The sequence below is a fragment of the Polyodon spathula genome, chromosome 3 (genome assembly GCF_017654505.1).
Source record: "Polyodon spathula isolate WHYD16114869_AA chromosome 3, ASM1765450v1, whole genome shotgun sequence".
In the NCBI taxonomy this organism is placed as follows: Eukaryota; Metazoa; Chordata; class Actinopteri; order Acipenseriformes; family Polyodontidae; genus Polyodon; species Polyodon spathula.
In genome coordinates, this window is record NC_054536.1 from 84,756,854 (window position 1) to 84,777,507 (window position 20,654).

Consider the following 20,654-nt stretch of genomic DNA (forward strand, 5'->3'; position numbering starts at 1 on the left):
TTTCAGCCTTAGGTCTTTTTGTTACCACATTAATCAATGGCTCCTTGGTATCTGGTATTGTTACACCAGTGTTAAAGATTGCTGCTATCATACAAGTTTTAAAAGAGCCTTGTCTTGACCCTGACATTCAAAATGAAAACCCCCTGAATTAAGTGTTGACTAAGGAGTTACTCAAACCTTTTCAATCTGGCTTCAGAGCTAGGTATAGCACTGAAACAGCCTTGGTCAGAGTATTTGCTTCTGACTGCAGATTCTGGGGCCCTTAATATCCTTCTTCTATTAGACTTCAGTGCAGCCTTTGACACAGTCAATCATAATACATTGACTTAACGTATGGAAAAATGACTTCGCCTTACTGATACTATTCTCTGCTGGTTTAAGTCCTGTGTGTCCGACAGGTAACACTTTAACTCTTAAAAACTTAAAATCAGATATATCTTCAGTTACTTAGGGGCCTTTACTCTTTTGTATTTACATGTTACCGCTTGTCCAGATTATCAGACGCTTTAGCCTCAGGTATTATTTTTATGCTGGTGATACACATTTATATGTGTGCAAGAAACCAGATACAAGTGCTGCTAGACACTAGTCAGTTGCCTTTGTGATATAAAAAGAGTTTTCTTAAACTAAACTGTGACAAAACAGAAATTATTTTAATCAGTTCCCAGTCTCTTGTTCGCAGAGCTGGCAATTTTATTTTTGGATATTGATAATGTAAATGTATCTGCTTCCACTGTAGTGCATAGCCTGGGTGTTATTTTTTATTCTTCTTTGACCTTCGAAGCCCATTTTAAAAATGTCACTAGGGTGTCCTTTTTCCATCTCCGCAATATTGAACAGATAAGGCCCCTTTTATCTTTTTGTGATGCTGAAAAACTGATTAACACTTATTCTTCTAGACTTGATTATTGTAATGCGCTTTTATCTGGAGTCTGTACGAGAGTTATAAACAAGTTGCAATATGTGCAGAATTCTGCAGCCCATGTTTTAACCCATACAGCATCCTGGGAACATATTACACCTATGCTTTTTAAACTACACTGGCTCTCAGTATGATTCAGGGTTGATTTTAAGATCACGCTCCTCACGTACAAGGCGCTCCATGGCACTACTCCGAGATACCTGCAAGACCTGCCTCATGTCTACTCTCCTGTCCACACTCTCCGGTCTTCCGGCTCCGTTTTTGTTCAACCACCTATTACCAAGCTACGGTCCATGGGAGATACAGCCTTCTGTAGAGCAGCATCTTACCTTTGGAATACACTACCCAGCTCCATGAGAGACTCAGAGGCTGGTAAGATTTTTAAAACACGCCTCAACACACATCTTTTTAAACTAGCTTTCAAGGATCTGTGTTAATGCTGTCTCTTACTTTGTTGAACGTATTTTTATTTTTTTTTTATTACTGTATGTTATCTTGCCCTGTCATTTGTTATCTTGTTTTTCATCACCTATGTTAAGCACTTTGGGATTGGAAAGGCGCTTTATAAATAAAATGTATTATTTTTTATTATTATTTATTATTATTATTATTATTATTATTATTATTATTATTATTATTACACAAAACAGGACTTTTGCAATTAGCAAAAACCTCAGAAAATATTTTAGCAGAATTTATACTGTATAGATTCTGTATAGATCTGGATTGTACAAGTTATATTCTTAGCTAAAGCCAGAAGATGTCTAAGAACTGTTACTTTAGACGATACCATCGTTTGACACCATCACTATTGACAGCCAGTGAAACAGGTTTTCACACTAAGAGGAGTGAAAAATCAGTGAAGCTCTGAAAACAGGCATTGCATACTCCACTAGATTTGCAGCCTGGCATGTCATTACTTTTCTGGCTCTGCCAGTTACAGAACCTAATCTGTAAAGGAAGATCAGGTGATGAAGCAAAGCAAAGTTTCAAATGCAAAACACTGCAACAGAGCAACGACAGCCCTTTTGCCACGTTAAACTGTTTTACTTAATGTATGGTACTTTATAAGTATTTTTAAAATGACCATTGCCTGCCTAACAAAACATAGAGAGCTTTCTGTATGGAATTTGGATCTCAGTGCTAAGAAGGCATACTGTCTTAGTATGGGCCATTTGTGTCTGAACCTGAAATGGATTTCAGTTTGAAAGAGGAGAACTGCATCTTTAAAAGTAGTCACTTATTCATGCATGGAAAAGTGTGGCAGAAAGCATGGCATTGATGTTGCACAAAGTGGTTACTTACAGGTAATAATTGTAGGAGTGATAGCTTCTTCTGCCAAGAGGGATGGTGGTAGGATTTAAGCAGTGGTGGGGAAAAATGGAATGGAAGGAAAGAAAAGTAAAATATTAATGTTTAAAAATATAAATGAACAAAATTAGATAATGGTGGCATATGTGAAGGTTATTAGTGGTTGTGAGGGCAAGGTGATTGCTGTGAATATGTCATGCAAAATGACTTCAAAAGGAACCCATGAACCTCAAAGACTTAATATTCTACCTCAAACTGAATATTTCAAAAGCTCGGAGTTTAAAAAGAAGTCTACTGGCTTGGCTGTAACTAGTTAAATGTTGCTTGCAATTTTCCAGAAATAATTCTGCAAAGTCTGTTAGTGACAGATATATTTTTCCCCCCACAGCCTGACATTGCTGCATTAGATGTTAGAATAGATAAGACATTTAGAATTGCTAAGAAAGGCTTATTAGAATTCAAAATTATATGGGCAGTTGTATTGGCAAAAGCTCCGTTAAAACCCCACTTTTCTTGTGTTAGTAGCAAAATTATTTAAATAAAATACAAAAGAAAGAAAAAAGAGACTTCAGATGTATGTTTTTTCCAACCACTTTCAACTGAAATAATTTCATATTCCTTACCAATGCCATTTTAGACAAGCACAGTCATTAAAATAATTACAACTAGTCATTTAGATTACATTTAGTTTCAGAACAAATCACTACCACCAATAAACCTTTAAATAACTATTTTTGATGGGTCAGTTACTGGACAACTCAAAGAAAAAGTTCCAAAGAACTACAAGAATACCTGAAATGACCAAGACACATTTTAAAAACTGGAAAAAAAAAAAAAAGTTTTATTTGTTTTTTAATAATGTAAATGCACTAGACATCTCGTAAATACCTGTATATACCAACATTAAGAATGGATTCAGTTTTTAAATTCCAGGCATTTGTGTATCAGCTTAAACTTGACCTTCTATAAACAATTAAATATATTTCTGTTTCAATAAATTCTGTCCAGCAATAATGCCTGTCATCTCGCACAATCTTCATATACTCATGTTAATTTATTGCAGGCTTTGAGGTTCCCAGTGTAGAAAGTTTTTTATTTATTTTTTATTTGCACTGCAGTCATTCTTAGAGCTGTAGCACAGAATACAGAAATAGTAGCATGGCATGGGACTGTGACTAATGTAAACTTGCCTCCAGCTTCATGCTGAAGGCATCTTTGAAAAATGTGCTTTTATCAATTTTTCCTTCTTATCTCGTTTTTTTCCTAAAGATAAGCTTTAGAAATATTTCCTTATTCCCAATCCTAGGTCATTAAAACAGTGGCATTTGTTTGAGCACGACACAGGGGTGTAATTAATATTTAATTATATATTGTATATCAGTGCTATAAACAGTTTAATGGATTTCATCAATGTAATCAAATCCATTATTAAACAGCGAATTCGAGATTTTGCAACACAGATTTTTTTTTTTTTTTTACTGTCCCAGCCAATCAGCTTTTTACCATCCAGCTGAAGGACTTGTCCTCTGAAACATTCCGGATATAATTGATTTTTGTATCAATTATTCACATTTTGATGTACCTACATTACCTTTTTCTTTTTGATTTTGATCATATATATACATATACATACATGCACACACACACAATTATATGTTATATATATATATATATATATATATATATATATATATATATATATATATATATATATATATATATATATATATATATATATAATGCCTATAGAAAGTCTACACCCCCTTTCAAAATTTTCACCTTTTGTTGCCTTATAGCCTGGAATTAAAATACATTAAAATGTTTTTTTTTTCCCCATTTATCTACACATCCTACAGCACAACTTCCAAGTGAACAAAATATTCTAGAAATTTGTAGACATTTTATTAAAAATAAAAACTGAAATAGCTTGATTGGGTAAGTGTCCACCACTCCTTGTAATAACAATCCTAAATTAGCTCAGGTGTAACCAATCGCCTTCAGAATCACACACCAGGTTAAGTGGCCTACACCTGTGTTAAACTGCAGTGATTCACATGATTTCAGGATTAAAATTCAGCAGTTCCTGAAGGTTCCTTCTGCTGGGTAGTGCATTTCAAAGCAAGGACTCAACCATGAGCACCAAGGCACTTTCAGAAGAACTCCAGGACAAAGTTGTTGAAAGGCACATATAAGGGGATGGGTATAAAAAACATAATAAAAGGCCTTGAATATCCCTTGGAGTACGGTCAAGACTATTATTAAGTGAAAGGTGTATGGCACCACCAAAACCCTGCCTAGATCAGGCCATCCCGCCAAACTGGATGACAGAGCAAGAAGGAGATTGATCAGAGAGGCTACCAAGAGGCCAATGGCAACTTTGCAATAACTACAGGCTTTTATGGCTAAGACTGGTCAAAGTGTGCATTTGACAACAATATCCCAAGCACTCCACAAATCTGGCCTGTATGGTAGGGTGGCAAGAAGGAAGCCATTATTCAAGAAAACCCACCTTGAATCCTGTTTGAAATATGCAAAAATACACTCAGGAGATTCTGTAGCCATGTGGCAAAAAAAGTTTTGTGGTCTGACAAAACTAAAATGGAACTTTTTGGCCTAAATGCAAAGCGTTATGTTTGGCGCAAACCCAACACAGCGCATCACCCAAAGAACACCATCCCTACTGTGAAACATGGTGGTGGCAGAATCATATTATGGAGATGTTTCTCATCAGCAGTGACTAGGGCAATTGTCAGGATAGAAGGGAAAATGAATGGAGCAAAGTACAGAGAAGTCTTGAAGAAAACCTGCTGCCCTCTGCAAGAAAACTGAAACGGGGATGGAAGTTCACCTGACAACGACCCAAAGCACACAATCAAAGCTACACTGGAGTGGCTAAGGTAACAAAAAGGTAAACGTCCTTGAGTGGCCCAGTTAGAGCCCCGACCTAAATCTAATCGAAAATTTAAAGCATGATTTGAAGACTGCTGTCCATCAACAAGAATGGTCAAATATTGTCAAATCTAGGTATGCAAAGTTGGTAGAGACCTATCCCAACAGACTCATAGTTGTAATTGCTGCCAAAGGTGTTTCCACCAAGTATTAACTCAGGGGGGTGGAAACTTATCCAATATATATATATATATATATATATATATATATATATATATATATATTTTTTTTTTTTTTTTTTTTTTTTTCAATAAAAAAAACTGTGTGCAGTATGGTGTGTAGATAATTGAGAAGAAATGCATGAAACTCTGAGGCACTCTCACAACAAAATGTGAAAAAAGTTCAAGGGGATAGATAGTTCCTACAGGCATTCTATATTCCATAATTTAGCATTTAAAAAATAAATAAATACACAACAATCTACAACAAACATATACATATATATACTGCGACACCTTTTGAGGGGAAAAAACATTAATGCATCATAAAATACATTGTTTTTTTTTTTTACTTAAAGGTCTTCAGCATTGAATAAATATAATTTTATGAACATGTAGAAACAGAAGTAGTTAAGAATTGACACTTGTAAACCAAAACGTGTCTAAATGTACTGTGAAGTTTTGAATGATCAGGGATGTCTCTTACCTTTTCTTCAGGACCAGGACGACCCCCAGGAAGATGATGACAAAGAGGAGAATGCCGGCGATGACTCCTGCTATCTTCACAGTGTGGTCAGTCTGTTTCTCTGGTTCCACTGCATCAGGTTTCCGAGTGGCAGTACCTAAAGCAAAGGCAGTTTATGGAACAAAAACACAATTGCAGTTGACACGTTTGTTATTGAATCCTTATTCTCTTAAGTTTTCAACTATATAGAATATGTACCTATTTAGTCTAGACAAACACTTTGGCCAAGATACACATGGCCAAGGCTTAATCATCCACAGCTCATACCCTGTTATATTAGATAGATAGATAGATAGATAGATAGATAGATAGATAGATAGATAGATAGATAGATAGATAGATAAAACAGATGGACAGAGGCATGCTTTTTCTTTTTCTCGCTTTTTAAAAAGCTATGTCCGTAAAGCATCAGTTTTAGCCAATATAGATTACAGTAGCTAGAATATATGGGTACAGTAAAACATCTGTCCACTTTCCTGGTCTTTATATACAGCAGTATAAAAAAAAAAAAAAAAAAAAACCCTTAAAGTACTGTTTTGATTTCTGGCTGCTGGTGTTGATAGGGAGTCATTGTAACTCGGGTGATACACCTCAGTGGACCATCCCTGTTTTCTTTTCAGCATGTCTCTGGGGTAGACTTCAAAGGCACTGTATTGTGTTTCATGTATTGAAAAAAAATGACTTGACAAACACTATTTTAAACCTTTCTTCTTCCAGCCAAAGATGTTCAGTAGACTAATGGCTTACCTCCTAGAATGTATTATTCAGCCTTCACATATTGTTATTATGCTTTTCTACAGTGTCCCCCAGTCTGTGTCCTAAGCTCTTGCCATTCTCTAACATTTTTTTAAAAATAAATGAAGCAGTCATTTCTCACTGTATTAGCTCCAGCAACTGAGAAAAAGAGATAAGCTCATTTGTGACAACTTCAACTGCAATTGTTTTTTTGTTTTTTTTTAAACACAATAAAACACTTTTGCCTTTGGAAATCCAAATATGGGTCACATCTGGTGAGCCAAAAGACTCCTTCTCAGCAATTTATTCACAAAGTAGCAGCAGCTGATGATCACACCGCTGGCACACACATTTAGTATCTGTTTAAATGAGATAACCAACATACAGCACCTACCAGTGTTTTAACAGCCTTTGCTCTCTTAAGAAGACTGTTTTCACCGTTTACTGTATAATGTGATGGGACGTCAAACCGGTGCCTGATGAAATATCCATTTCCTCTCGCTAAATGAGTTCAGGATGAAAAATGTTGGGACTCACTGTTCAATTCACTAAACTGAATCTATTTTTCTGCCACCACCACTTTTTCAATCAAAATGTGACAACATCCATCATGCGAAGAACCCTACTATCGTTGCAGCCTGACAGCAGAGGCTGAATGCCTGGGCTCATTTCTGATTTTTTTGAAAACTTTTTTTTATTTTTTATTTCCGGTGACAAACACAACAGGCAGACAATTTTTTCTGAAACAGTATGGGGAAAAGAAATAACCCAATTTCCAAAACACACATGAGACATAAAACAAACATATATTGTTATTAACACTCACAGGACACTTTTACTAAATGGAATTTCTTGTTACAATGTTACATTAAGGTAACATATATATATATATATATATATATATATATATATATATATATATATATATATATATATATATATATATATATTACTCCAGACTTGCTTTGTTTCTCTATTTGCACATTTTAAAACTGAACATTGTTAAATCTGGAGACATTGTTCACATTGTGCAGCCAGATCAGAGTGTAGCACAATAAGGACCCCAGAAGGGAGCGGGGCCCCCAATTTGCCTGAAATAATCTTTACTTCCAAAATGCTTTACATTTACCTTCAAGCATAATAAAACAGCTGCAGCATCAAAATACATTTTAAATAAAGTTAAGAGGTTACACTTGGTAACCAAGCCAACCAAGTTACTTCCCATTGCATCACTACCATTGTAAAAACAAAACAAAAAAAAACAAAAAAAAAACACAATTATTTTAGTTTGTATTAAAGTCTTACACTGCCTACCCTTGCTTAACCCTACACATGGTTCAAATAGCACCTAGAAGTTTACTCCACTTTATGTGAGGGAACAATTTGAGGAAATCAGAAAAATAATTAACTTTTGATGCTGATAAAATAACTTTATAATGCTGAGATTTAATATTTTAGTGTTCATAATTACCCATGCACATGTTACAAATAAATATATTCCTTAGTAAAATAAAGCCTGCTTTAAACATTAAGGAATTCATCCTAGATGATTCACAAAATATACAGTATTGGAAGCAAAATATAAAGTGTTTTCTTTGGTCTGAATGACCATTTAAACCTTTCACTTATCTCTTTATGAGTGTGCTCTCTTTTCACTTTCTCCACACCAAAAGTGTGAAAAGAATTATATTCTTAAAGCTGATCATGAAGACTGGTTAAACAATTAAACATCATGAAGGCTTTAATCATGGAGACTGTAAGACAAAAAAACATACCTTTAGAGATGATTCAACAAGCCATCTGTAGATTCATTTATACTACGGTCTTAGAAAATCAACTGATAAAATACCTCTTTTACAACAGTTACTTGAAGCAACATGCTCGTTTGATCGTTGAAAACTCGCTTTTAGGGAAAATTAGATGTGGATCTATCTGCTTTGAAAATGCCAATATGGGGATTCAGTTTATCAGCAGAATTACTATTCTAAAACACCAACTTGTCCAAGCTTTATTAACCTAGAATTGCTCCTGCATATTTTTAATGTTCATGCTTTCTCTGTGAGTGAATTTAAAACTCAATACTGCTGGAATCATAGATCTCATGGTGGAACACTTCTAGAACTAAGCATTGTTACAGAATACCCTGAAGCTAAGAACCTCTAACCAACAGCAAATAACAGGATTCAAGAAAGTTGTAGCAATATTCTGGACTAACATGGTCAGTTATTTTTACTTAAAGTTGGCCATCAAAAAAAAAAAAAAAGTCTTCAATCAGATCTCTTGATGACAATTGCTTGTTTACAAAATCCTGTTTGCAAAGTGAAGCATGTTTCTCCAGGCCTCTCGTTTCTTAGCATAACTATTCTGCTATGTTAATAGAAGTTCAAAGCCTGTCTGGAATATTTTGAAAGCTGAAAGTCTTATGGGGTTTTTGGAATCATTATAGCATTACTTTTCATGTTTCTTTCAGTTCTGATTTACTCCACGTTTAAACATATTTATTTATTTATTTATTATTTTGTATGCAATCATGCTGAGTGCCTCTAAGGCCCTGTCCACACTACATAACTGATCTTGACAACTGTACTCAAAAACGTTTTAATTAATTCATTTCAAAGCATCCACGCTAAAACCAGAGATATGCAGAGATATTTTGTCATGCATTTGTCTCCTCTTGACTCTGTTGTAACTTTCTATATGGTGGTCTCCCAGCACACATCATGAACCGACTGCACACGTGCACACATCAAATATTCAAAGATCTTGCAAATTTTCTCATCTTTCTCGCAACTCTGCTTGCGTTGCAAATGTTTTGCATACAATCACAAGTAAGTGAAATCTAAGAGTTGCGAAGCAACTGCATTTATCGATTCATCGATTCACACGGTGATCCGCGATATTTTTCTGGACGATACAGTTATCGATACAGTGACCCCTGTTTTGTTTTGTTTTTAAGTAACATTTTTTCTGCTATTATAAACATGAGCTTGCATTGGCTACCTGTAAAGTTCAGGATTATTTTCAAAACTCTCCTGCTCATCTACAATGCCCTTCACCACCTAGGTCCAGAGCACGTTCTCAACCTGCTGACCCATTATGTCCCTGTCCGCAAGCAGGGGTCCACCTGTTCTCTCTTGCTTTCCATGCTCTTTAAGCCTGATATCTGCTATTAGCTGCTGTGTTGCTGCTACTATCATGAATAATGCACTTTCCACTGCATTTAATGTATTATGCATTTCTCTGTATTTAATGTATTATGGATTTTCTTGTTGTTACTGCATCTTGTAAAGCACTTTGTGATGGTGGCCCTCTATGAAAGGCGCTATTTAAAATAGACAGATTGATTGATTAATAAACTACAGTTTTATATTCAGTTGGACGTAATGTGTACAAACACTATTAGAATAGTTTGGTTACAGTTCCTAGCAGCGCAATGGACTGTGGTACTTAATATGATAAGATTAGCCCACCATGCACTGTATTTAAAAACACAAGTTACATTTTACCATAATGTGTGCAGTTTTGAACTCTGAAGTTCTCCTTGAGTGATTTCATCGCTGCAGATATCAATGTGCCTTGATTTCGGCATCTGATCACGTCTCTTTATGAGCATTTACCATTTTACAACAAGCCACAGAAATTGAATATGGTACAGCATTATTGATGTCTGTACTGCATTTGTATCATCTATGTGCCAAAACATATCTGAAAGCATTTTGTGATACTGAAGGATGCACAAAAAATGTAAGGGCAAATTTTCTCATCTTTCTCGCAACTCTGTTTGCATAAAATCGCATGTAAGTGAAATCTAAGAGTTGAGGAGCAACTGCAATTATCGATTCGTCGATTCACACGTGATCTGTGATATTTTTCTGGACGACATGATTATCGATACAGTGACCCCTGTATCAATACACTTTTTTGTTTTGTTTTGTATTTAAGTAACATTTTATCTGCTATTACAAACATAAGCTTGCATAAATTTGTGTCTACATTGATAATTAGAGAATATTATTTATTGTCATGTACTCTAGCAGCCTCACCTACCATTCACTGCGTTCATGGTGTTTTTGTCAGGCCCGTCAGCAGCTGAGTGAAACAGAAGCTGCGTGGAGGCATGTTATTAAAGTTGATATCTCATCAGGTCGACGACGACTTCTCTGGACGGTTTAAAATCCAATGGATTTTTTGTGAATCACAACACATGGATCACTTAGTGTTATTTGATATTTGTTTTAAAAAAGGAATCTGCATTTAGAGAAGTTTTTTTTTATTAGTCAGATTCAGAATTTTTGAAAAACCTTTGGTTCCAAGAACTGTGCACATTTTTATATTAGTTGTATTACTATTATTAGTATTAGTATTATTATTTAAAGGGGGTCAGACTGCAAATGTTTGCAAATGCAAAAAAAAACAACCAAAAAAAAAAAAAAAACAGTAAACAGTTTTTTCGGGGTTAGGTGCAGGTGAGGACGCTTGCAACTCAAAAATGCTGCCTCTCCCTTTAAAAGCATGTGTCAATATTTATCTGAATGCGCTATGATGCTTGTCTGTTAGGTGAAATAAATGCATTTTAATATACTGAACTGTCAGAAGGACAATAATAAATAAACTAATAATAATAATAACAACTAGAACTGCCAGGCAGTTTTACGGCTCCCAAGCCCCAGTATCAGTACCAGTCTAAGCGTGCTTAGTTCTCAATGTGCGAAGTTTAAAATCAGCAACTTCAACTGCTCCACAGAAGAAGATTTTGAAAGTTTTTTTTTTTTTTTCAAAAATGCGTCAGGTAGCCATCTTGTTTAACACAAGTTTTTTAAAAGTCAGTTGTATTGCTAGTGTCAAGGATGATGTGTGTGAAGTTTTGAGTCAGTCAAGTAAACCGTTTGTCAACTGAGGCAGTTTTAAATTTCAGACGTAAAAATACACCTGTCAGCCATCTTGTTTTATAAAACATAACCATTTCGACATATTTGTATTCCATTGTTACTGAGACAATAACTACCATGTTTGGAGTTTGTTGGTAAAACAGTGTTCAATAGCAGCAGTTTGCTGTCAAGGGCGCATTTCGATAAGATTTGTGGCAGCCATTTTGACATTAAAATTTATCCCAGAAACTTCTGCTTCGCAAACTTGATGCGAGTTTGGATGCTGATGATATAGGCCAATTGTCAGATCAATCGCTTCACCGGTTCCCAAGAAGATGATTTCGAAAGGTTTCTAAAAAAATGCGTCAAACTGCCATTTTCGTTTCCGGTCAACACAGTTTTTTAAAAGTCAGTTGTATTGATACAGTATCAGGGAAGATGCTTGTGAAGTTTGGAGTTAGTCAAGTAAATCGTTTGTCAACTGACGCAGGTTTAAATTCCAAATGTAAACGTATAAGGGGCGGCCATCTTGTTTTATAAAACATCACCATTTTCACAAATTTGTATCCCATTGTTACTGGGACAATAACTACCAAGTTTGGAGTTTATTGGACAAATGGTTTTCAAACAGCAGCAGTTTGTTTTTAGGGCCGATTTTAGATAAGATTTGTGGCAGCCATTTTGACATTAAAATTTATCACAGCAACTTCTGCTTCGCAAACTTGATGCGGGTTTGGATGCTGATGATATTTGCCAAACTTCAGATCAATCTCTTCACCGGTTCACAAGAAGAAGATTTCGAAATGTTTTATCGAAAAATGCGTCACGGCACCAATTGCAAGGACGCAGCAGCAACATTTTTTCAGCATCAGACAGCCAAAGTATCCAGCTTGTTAAATGCCAAGTCAGAACCTGATCAGTCACACAGCTTCAAGCAGCAGCAGTTTAAAGTTTTGGAAAAAAAATAAATAAAAAAAAATCTTAATAACAATCAGCTTCCCAGCCTTTGGCTTAGAAGCATAATAATAATAATAATAATAATAATAATAATAATAATAATAATATAATAATAATAATTTTATCAAATACAAATGCTTGTAAGAGCAGACAGGTGCTGTATCAATACCAGCAGAATACGGTAACCCAAGTTTCATGCAACAGTTATGACGGTGACCAAATGTGAGCGAGTGTTGTGTAAAAATGTAGTATATAATATTGTAAATAGCAGAACCAATTCACCGCAATTAAAACTTGTTTTTAATGAAAAATAAACTGTAACATGTAATCAAAAGAGCTGTTGTCTGTGTTACATGCTGTCAGACTTCACTAACACAGAGCATGGGCGCTGCAGCATGCTATTTCACATGCTACAACTACACAAATCAGAGGTGCAGTCACCAATTCCAGACACAACACTTGCAAAATATTTAAACTATAAACAAGCTGAGTTAATTCCAGTCACCAGCTGCATAGATTCAGCTGAATGAGACAACAAACACGTGAGTACAGTCATTAACTTACTGTTTTAGTATCACTTTAGGGTCTTAAGTTGTATTTTAAGCAGGTGAATATGGTAGCAAATAACTTGCTAAAGACATATATCTGGCTTAGTTTATACTGAGCAATGAAATACAAGCGTTTGTTTCCTCCATTGTTGAACCACGTTAAACAACATTTTGTGACTTTCTACTCTTTGTTTATCTTTTTCAGCATAGGCTGTCAGGATGGTACTGATTTTATATGACATGCCTGCAATGTGTTTATATGGTTCAGTAGGGATACTTGTCCATTTCTTTTTTTTTTTTTTATAAATTCCTGCAGGCAATGTAGGGGCAGATGTCTGCAGCAAGTGTGTTCAGCAGAACAGTCCACATAATCATCACTTTCACAGCTGTTCCTCGTAATGCAGCAGCAACTTTTGAAGTCTTGGATACAGAGGTTTTTGCCAACCGGGGGACTACTATTAGACCTCAGTTAAGGTCTTGACCATTGTGACAAACTGATATGATGCAGACTATATACAGCATACAAAATACAATATCAGGGATTATATTTGCAAAATTAATAAATCAATCTTAACTAGAATTGAAGTTTCTGGAGAAACTTTGTCGCGTTTTACAACGCAGACAGGTCAAAAGTCAAGGTCAAGGTCATGGTCATTTTTGGATATGGCACACTTAAGTTTCCTGTACAGGTTCTATAGTAAACATCACTATCTGCAGTGTGTAAGGAGCTATATACTGTCAAAAACTTGAACGAACGAAGGTCAAATGTCAAAGTCCAAGACATTTTCCAAAAGGTCGTAGTTGTTTTCCTATACGTGCTCAATAGTAAACATGAGTCTATCTGCTGTCAAACATTGTGACCCCCAAAACAGAGGTCAAAGTTCAAAATAAAGGTTTTACATCAAGTATACACATTATTTCACTTATTCATTATATAGAGTCAGTTGACAGCTACAAGCATGCACAAATAGAACAGTTCCAAGTGACATGGTTCCTTAGTTATAGCCATTAGAGGTTTACAACACAGACAATAAAGAAACCGAGAGAAAACAACCTCTGCTGTTTTACAGTGCAGACAATAATAATAATAATAATAATAATAATAATAATAATAATAATAATAATAATAATAAAAGAAACCGAGACAAAGAAACTCTACGTTTTACAATGCAGACAAATAGTTCTTTATGTCCAAGCTAGTATACTGTACATAACACAGTTTGCACTATTTATTAATCAACGTGTTCTGCAGCTTTTATAGCTATAATAGTATTGCATATCTCCGTGTTTTCCCTTTTTAGTTTTTTTAATAATAGTTTTTTTTTTTTTTTTTAAAGCACACGCTTTATTTATTGTTTTGGCTGAAAAAATAAATATATACATGTAATTTCATTGCAAGAAAGTTTTCATCATGCACGCTCAAATGAAATGGTTTAGAGCTCCATGGCATTTTAACCAGATACTGCAATACCATTTCCATTCAAATCAGACATGTAATAAAAACTGATATAGTACTTTTAGGAACTAATCTGCTAATGATAAACATACACAACTATTAACCACTCTATAATCGTAGGAGCAGCTGAATTAATATAGTTGGACATGAAGGAACAAACAAAAATTAGGCACTGGAACTCAAATAAACATAGATAAGCCTCCAATAGGCTAACAAAGCCCAGTCAACCCCCCTGTCAGGACAACAGAACACAGACATAAACATGAAGACTTGACAAACATCCAACAGACAGAATAGGAAATGGGAGCATGCAGTGGAGGATTCAAGCTAACACTAAGCAACACGTAAGACTATATACACATTTAATTTGCTCAAAGTAAGAACAGGGCCGAAACAGCTGTCCTGAAAGAAGGTTTTGCAGGAAAAGTGTGTATATATATATATATATATATATATATATATATATATATATATATATATATATATATATATATATATATATATATAGACACACACACACACACACACATACATTGAAATAAATGGGTGTGATGGCAGTTGGGTACGTGAATGTCTGACCTGTTAGTTGGTTGTCGCCAGCAGCAGGGGCGATGCGAATGTATGGTGTTGTAAGCTGAGTCACGATTATCGCAGCTAAGGCAAAGGAAGATTTCCAAGGCAGCATGAATAAGGGGAAAAAAAAAGCCAGACTGAAGCTAAAGGCTTGCAAAGAAGAGAATTGTAGTCACAAAAGAAAATAAAACATAAACTTTCTTTTACTCCTGTTGGCAAATTTTAGCAATATTGTCTGATAATTTAGAAGGCTTTGCCATATGAATGTCACCAGTGTGTTTTATTCCATTCGTCTTCCTGCTAAAAAAGAGCCCCTATTCTTATTATCTTGCCAGATATGTTCATTTTGTCATTGCAAAACTAATGAGCATTTCTGTGGTGACTGGCAGGAGCCCTGAAGACTGGTGAGCTACTAAACTTGCACTATTATAAATTTAAAGACATAATTCAAATTAACCATTATGTAAAACAGAATTTTGGGAAAAAAAGTTTAAAGAATGCGGTGAATAGGAAAATGTAAGAAAAAGAAACAGTAGATGCAAAACACGGCAGAATTACAAAGAAAAAAACAAAACAATGAGAAAACAAGGACAGGCTTGAATGAAATATCTCTAATTTACATAGAACAGCCTGGGTGCCATTAGAAATATGGCAACTAGTAAGGAAAATAGATTATCTACCATCTGTAGACAATTAAATTCAAAACTGCGGCTGCATAATATTTTGAAGAATCCTGGTATCTGCTAAATGGCTTTAACTGTAACTGTTTGAGAACCACAGCAATGCTCTCTATTTTAAAGGAAAAAAAGATAGTAGAAATAAGAAGTGTGCCATGTATCATTTTAACACATGATTCTGCCACAGCTATATGTTAACAACATACTTTTCACAAACTTGGGGCTTTGTTTTCAGTCATTCTAAACCACATACAGATAAAATAAAATAATAAAAAACAATGGGCAATATGAAGAATAGGTCAAGGAAAAGCTGTGCATCCCCTTCCTTATTGCCAACAATGTTTCAAGGACAAGTCTCATATTCCCCAGTGTACTGGAATATTGAGTGGAATTGGAAGCAAAGAAAACACTGGCACTTTCAGTTAACCTGTAAACCAATAGTTGTTTCAATTTCCACAACATTAAAGGGTTAAAAAATAAATTAAACACAATGAATACATATTATTCAAAAAAGACCACAAGACATGTAGACTAAGTATGCAAAGTTTAAAAAAAAAAAAAAAAAAAAAAAAAATGAAAGTTGTGAATGAAAGTAAAATAGAAAAAAGAGAAATAGGGTACCTTTTTAACTATAGAGTACATAGCCATGGAGATGTAACTTAGTTTTAGCAGTATAAGAATTTATACCAGATCTAAAGCTTGTTTTCCTTTTCTTTTCTTTAGGAACTAGTATATGCCTTTGAATTAATGGGGATTTCACAGCAATGTGTTTTTAATCTGAAATCTCAGTGTTATTGTCAATGGCAGAAGTACAGGCATACCTTTGGTGGCAACTCTGACGCAGTCGATTTTGGTTTCCTGTGTAAAATGAAAAGGGAAAAAAAGTAATTTCTTATGCTGTTGCCAAAGAAAATACAAACACTGTCTGCTGTTTACAGGCCCATCAGCTTGATCTGCACTAGAGGACAAACTGTGCGTTCTATCCCATAGTCCAGGGACACATAACCCACAGGCCATGGACTGCATGTGGCCAGTTTATCATCTGACAGAGGCCCGACAGTGTATTAATTCCATTTCACTACTTAATATATCGGAAATATTTTTTTAAACTTTGTTGACTTGCTTTTTCAAAATTTTCGCATAAAAGACATCACAGCATTTTAATTTGTACAGCCAAGGGTAATTGCTTCTCATCAGCTTGTCTCCAAATAATTTCATGAGTCTTCCTCTCCTTTCTTGAATGCACAAACCCGCTGCACTGAAAGAGCCCATTCACAAGTTAACTTAGGAGGCTTGTTGCTAGGGAAGTGATGTAATTGCCCTGTGACTTTTGCTACATTCTTGTTGCTACAACTGAACAACTCAAATAAACTAAAATAAAAACCGCTTCAGCAGGTAGATATTTAATTTGCTTTGTGTTATTGTGCAATGTGTGTGTGTCAATGGTCACAGAACGATATTAATGCTTTGTTTTTAATTGTTTTGTATATTTTGTTTGTTATGTGTATCGTGCAGTATGAAACAAAATTAACAGTAATTCGAAGGGAAATTGCTTATATGTATATCACTATGTATACTGCAGCTAAGGGTTAAACTCAGATTATTCTTAGTAATGTGCAGCCCGCTATGCACATTAGGTTAAACTAGTTTTCTGGATATGCAGCCCATGATACATACAAAATGACTGCCACCTATCTGGAGAACACCCAGTAAGCTATTAACAATGCAATATGACTTGGTATATTGGGAAAATACTGTGGCTAAACAGCTCTTATGATATTTACCTGCTCTTTATATGTACTGCATCCAGAATGCTAAGTGTCACATTTTTTAAGAGGAAACTTGACTTGTGTTGTGTTTCTAGGAGAGTAAAAGCCTTGAACATCATGTTCGGCATTTGTAAAACCGTCGGTGCATTTGTATTTGGCATAGTCCTTGTGCACTGAATGGGAAATTATTACCACAGCTGTACATGTTGTCAGAATAGCAAGTTCCTGGTAGGTCTGCACAGGAAATTGAAAACAATTCAAGGAAGCTTTGGATGAAATGTGATCTGTGAAATCACTTTACTCCATTTTTTGAAGGTTCCATCTCCTGCTACTTTCGTGTTCTACTACTGCAGCAAACAGAAGCAAGTCAGGGTTCCCTAGTATATATTTAGTTCAAGCTGGGACCACTAAGGAACAAGCACGCATCCTATGGAATTACTTTAAGGGATAATTTTCAAAATCAGTGAATGCAAGCAAAATGTTTTCCCATTCATAAGAAAACTGTAATTAGTGCTTTCATGAATTGATCACAATGTCCTTGACATACATCAATTTGTTTGTTTCGATCTGTTTATCTATACACAGTAGGGGTAGGGGAAGGTCCCCATGAAAGACAGAAAAACATTTCAGAGAGTTTCATTTATTTTAGCCATTTCTTACTGAAAGCGTTCTTGGGAAGGTGTTAACCTGGGTATGACTTTCTTAGAGTTAAGCCTTTTTCAAATCATTTATCTTGGAAGCAATAATTTCTTTTGACTTTACCTCTGTTTGCTCTGTCTGTCTGTATGTGTTTTTTTTAATTAACTGTATTTCTAATTTCTGATCAACAGCAACCACAGTATAATATTAGACACTTGTATTCATGAACACCTGAGTCTTTGGCCAGTGTGTAAAAAAAGAAAAAAAAAAGAAATCATGCAATCTCATTAATATCAACCCAAACTTTGTACGATACACATACAACTAATGTTAAGTTTCAGCATCACCCATGCTGCCCTCCAATCAGTTACAATTTGATGCTCTTAAGCCCAGCCAAATGGAGTGTTTACATGTCAACTGTTCAGTAGTAATTTTGTTATCTTATAAACAGGCTCATTCTGCTGACAATCAGTTAATAACACAGTTTTTAATTTCGATCTTCCTCCCCTCCTCCACCTAAAACAAAGAAGTGTATTATGGCTGTTTCTGGTACTGTAAAATTATCGGCTAACCAGCAAGCTGTCACAGCGTTACAGCGAAGCATAAATGCAGTATTCTAAACTAGCAAAGAATAGTCAGCTAGACAGGTGCAGAGCTAACACATACATACATGTATGAAACATGATCTCACACTGTGTAGCTTCTGTTCCTGTTACTTACCCCATTTGCTGTGCTTACAGCCTGATAGTAAATACTGTAGCTTTTGTGAGGCAGAAGAGGGACATTCCAATATCCGTTGTAGGTTTTATTGTTTCCAACAGTAAATGGGAGGGAGGACTGAATGCCACTTGCAGGAAACTCAGCAGAAAAGTAATACTGAGAATTTAAAATAGAGGCGTTCTGGAAGTGGACTGGCACTGGGTAGCACCTCAGAATTTCAGCTGCCTTTTTTGCTCTCCGAGGACGTTCCTCTTCAACTATGACCTGGTAGACACTGAAACAGAAACAGGAAATGGGAAAAAAATGAATGCAAAAAAACACAAACTACATTTATACTAGTCACCAAACTGCTTTTGTTTTACTAGTCTTACCTTAATATGGCCTCAAGTTCAAGTATGAACCCATTACTTTATTACACTACTGGTAATAAACTACTGCTAGTGCATAAAACAGACACAGGATCTTGACTGGAAGTGGCTATAACTCAGTATGTTGTTAATGTATACATTACTGTAGTGCAGGGGTCTCCAACACTGGTTCTGTAGAGCTACAGGGTCTTCTAGTTTTCGTTTCAACCGAGTTACCAGTTACTTAATTGAACCAATTATTGGCTTAATTAATCAAAATTAACATGCGTTTCAGATCTTTCACCACTGTCATTGAAAGGCACCTATAAAACCTGCAGAATTGGGGCTCTCCAGGAGACCCCTGCTCTAGTGTATCTTGTGCTTACAATAACACATGCATTACTGTACTTGGGTTATATTGCAGGACCTACCTAGCCACAGATAAAGGTAATACACACAGTATCAAAACACCTTTGAACTGTACTTTGAAAAAGGATATTAAAAGTATTTGTTTTATTGGTAGATGCCAGTGAAAAGATGTACATGACTTTTTGCTTTGCAACATTTTCAGGATATTAATGTTTTGAACTCTGGCCCAATGTGCTGCAGATTTAGTAAAAAATTCTGGGGAAGATGAGAGCATGGCCACTGCATCTTATAACTGCTTGCACTGTATCAAAGGATGCCTTATAACAAGAAAGCACTCTAATAATAATAATGCTGATTTATGAAATACACTTTAAAATTCTTAATTCAGCATTAAAGTTAATTTCCTGCTGCATTAATGTTACATCTATATATATGAATTGTTATATATATATATATATATATATATATATATATATATATATATATATATATATATATAGATAGAGAGAGAGAGAGAGAGAGAGAGAGAGAGAGAGAGAGAGAGAGAGAGAGAGAGAGAGAGAGAGAGAGAGAGAGAGAGAGAGAGAGAGAGAGATCCTCGCACTAACGGTTCGTTGCCCCTTTAAAAGCAGACCCAGGAAACAGAAATGGATTTTTATGGCGCTGACGCGCACTTTTAATCAACACAAATAGAAACAAACAACACACAAAATAAACACCTAGCTCCTTCTTGAGTAGTAACTAAACACACAGGAACCTAACTACCTTACAGGACGGCTAAGCCGTTTACCTGTCACATAAACACAAACACTGTACCTTACTCTTGACTGCTCGGAAACAGAGCATACCTTCTGCTTCGGTCGGTCGTCGTGACTCTCTCAAATGACGGAGAAGAATTTTATGGACGTGGACCGAGATTTAATGTTATTGTGGTCCACGGTGCTAATACTACACAACAAAACAATTAGGGTCAAGTTTAAAAGTGTACAAAACCGTCCCTTCCTAAAATTGGATTTTAAACCCCCTCCCTGCTGTAAGACTATATATATATATATATATATATATATATATATATATATTATATATATATATATATCTATGAAACTACCCCCACTGAAAAGTACTTTCAG

The 20,654-nt window shown here is 35.3% G+C and overlaps 1 protein-coding gene across 9 annotated transcripts in view; it reads right to left on the reverse strand.

The window, feature by feature from the left end:
* The window catches only part of LOC121313538 (receptor-type tyrosine-protein phosphatase mu-like), a 273,535-nt gene that overhangs the window by 66,926 nt on the left and 185,955 nt on the right, over nt 1-20,654 (reverse strand). For 3 of the 9 annotated variants that reach the window (XM_041246206.1, XM_041246204.1, XM_041246203.1), the window contains exons 12-16: nt 18,809-19,082; nt 16,502-16,538; nt 15,010-15,084; nt 5,828-5,963; nt 2,228-2,257 (exon numbers count right to left, since the gene is read on the reverse strand). In XM_041246206.1, the coding sequence (XP_041102140.1) occupies nt 2,228-2,257; nt 5,828-5,963; nt 15,010-15,084; nt 16,502-16,538; nt 18,809-19,082 (552 nt within the window). The remainder of the gene's footprint in view (nt 1-2,227; nt 2,258-5,827; nt 5,964-15,009; nt 15,085-16,501; nt 16,539-18,808; nt 19,083-20,654) is intronic. The other 6 variants (XM_041246205.1, XM_041246208.1, XM_041246207.1 and 3 more) reach the window with 3 other exon arrangements.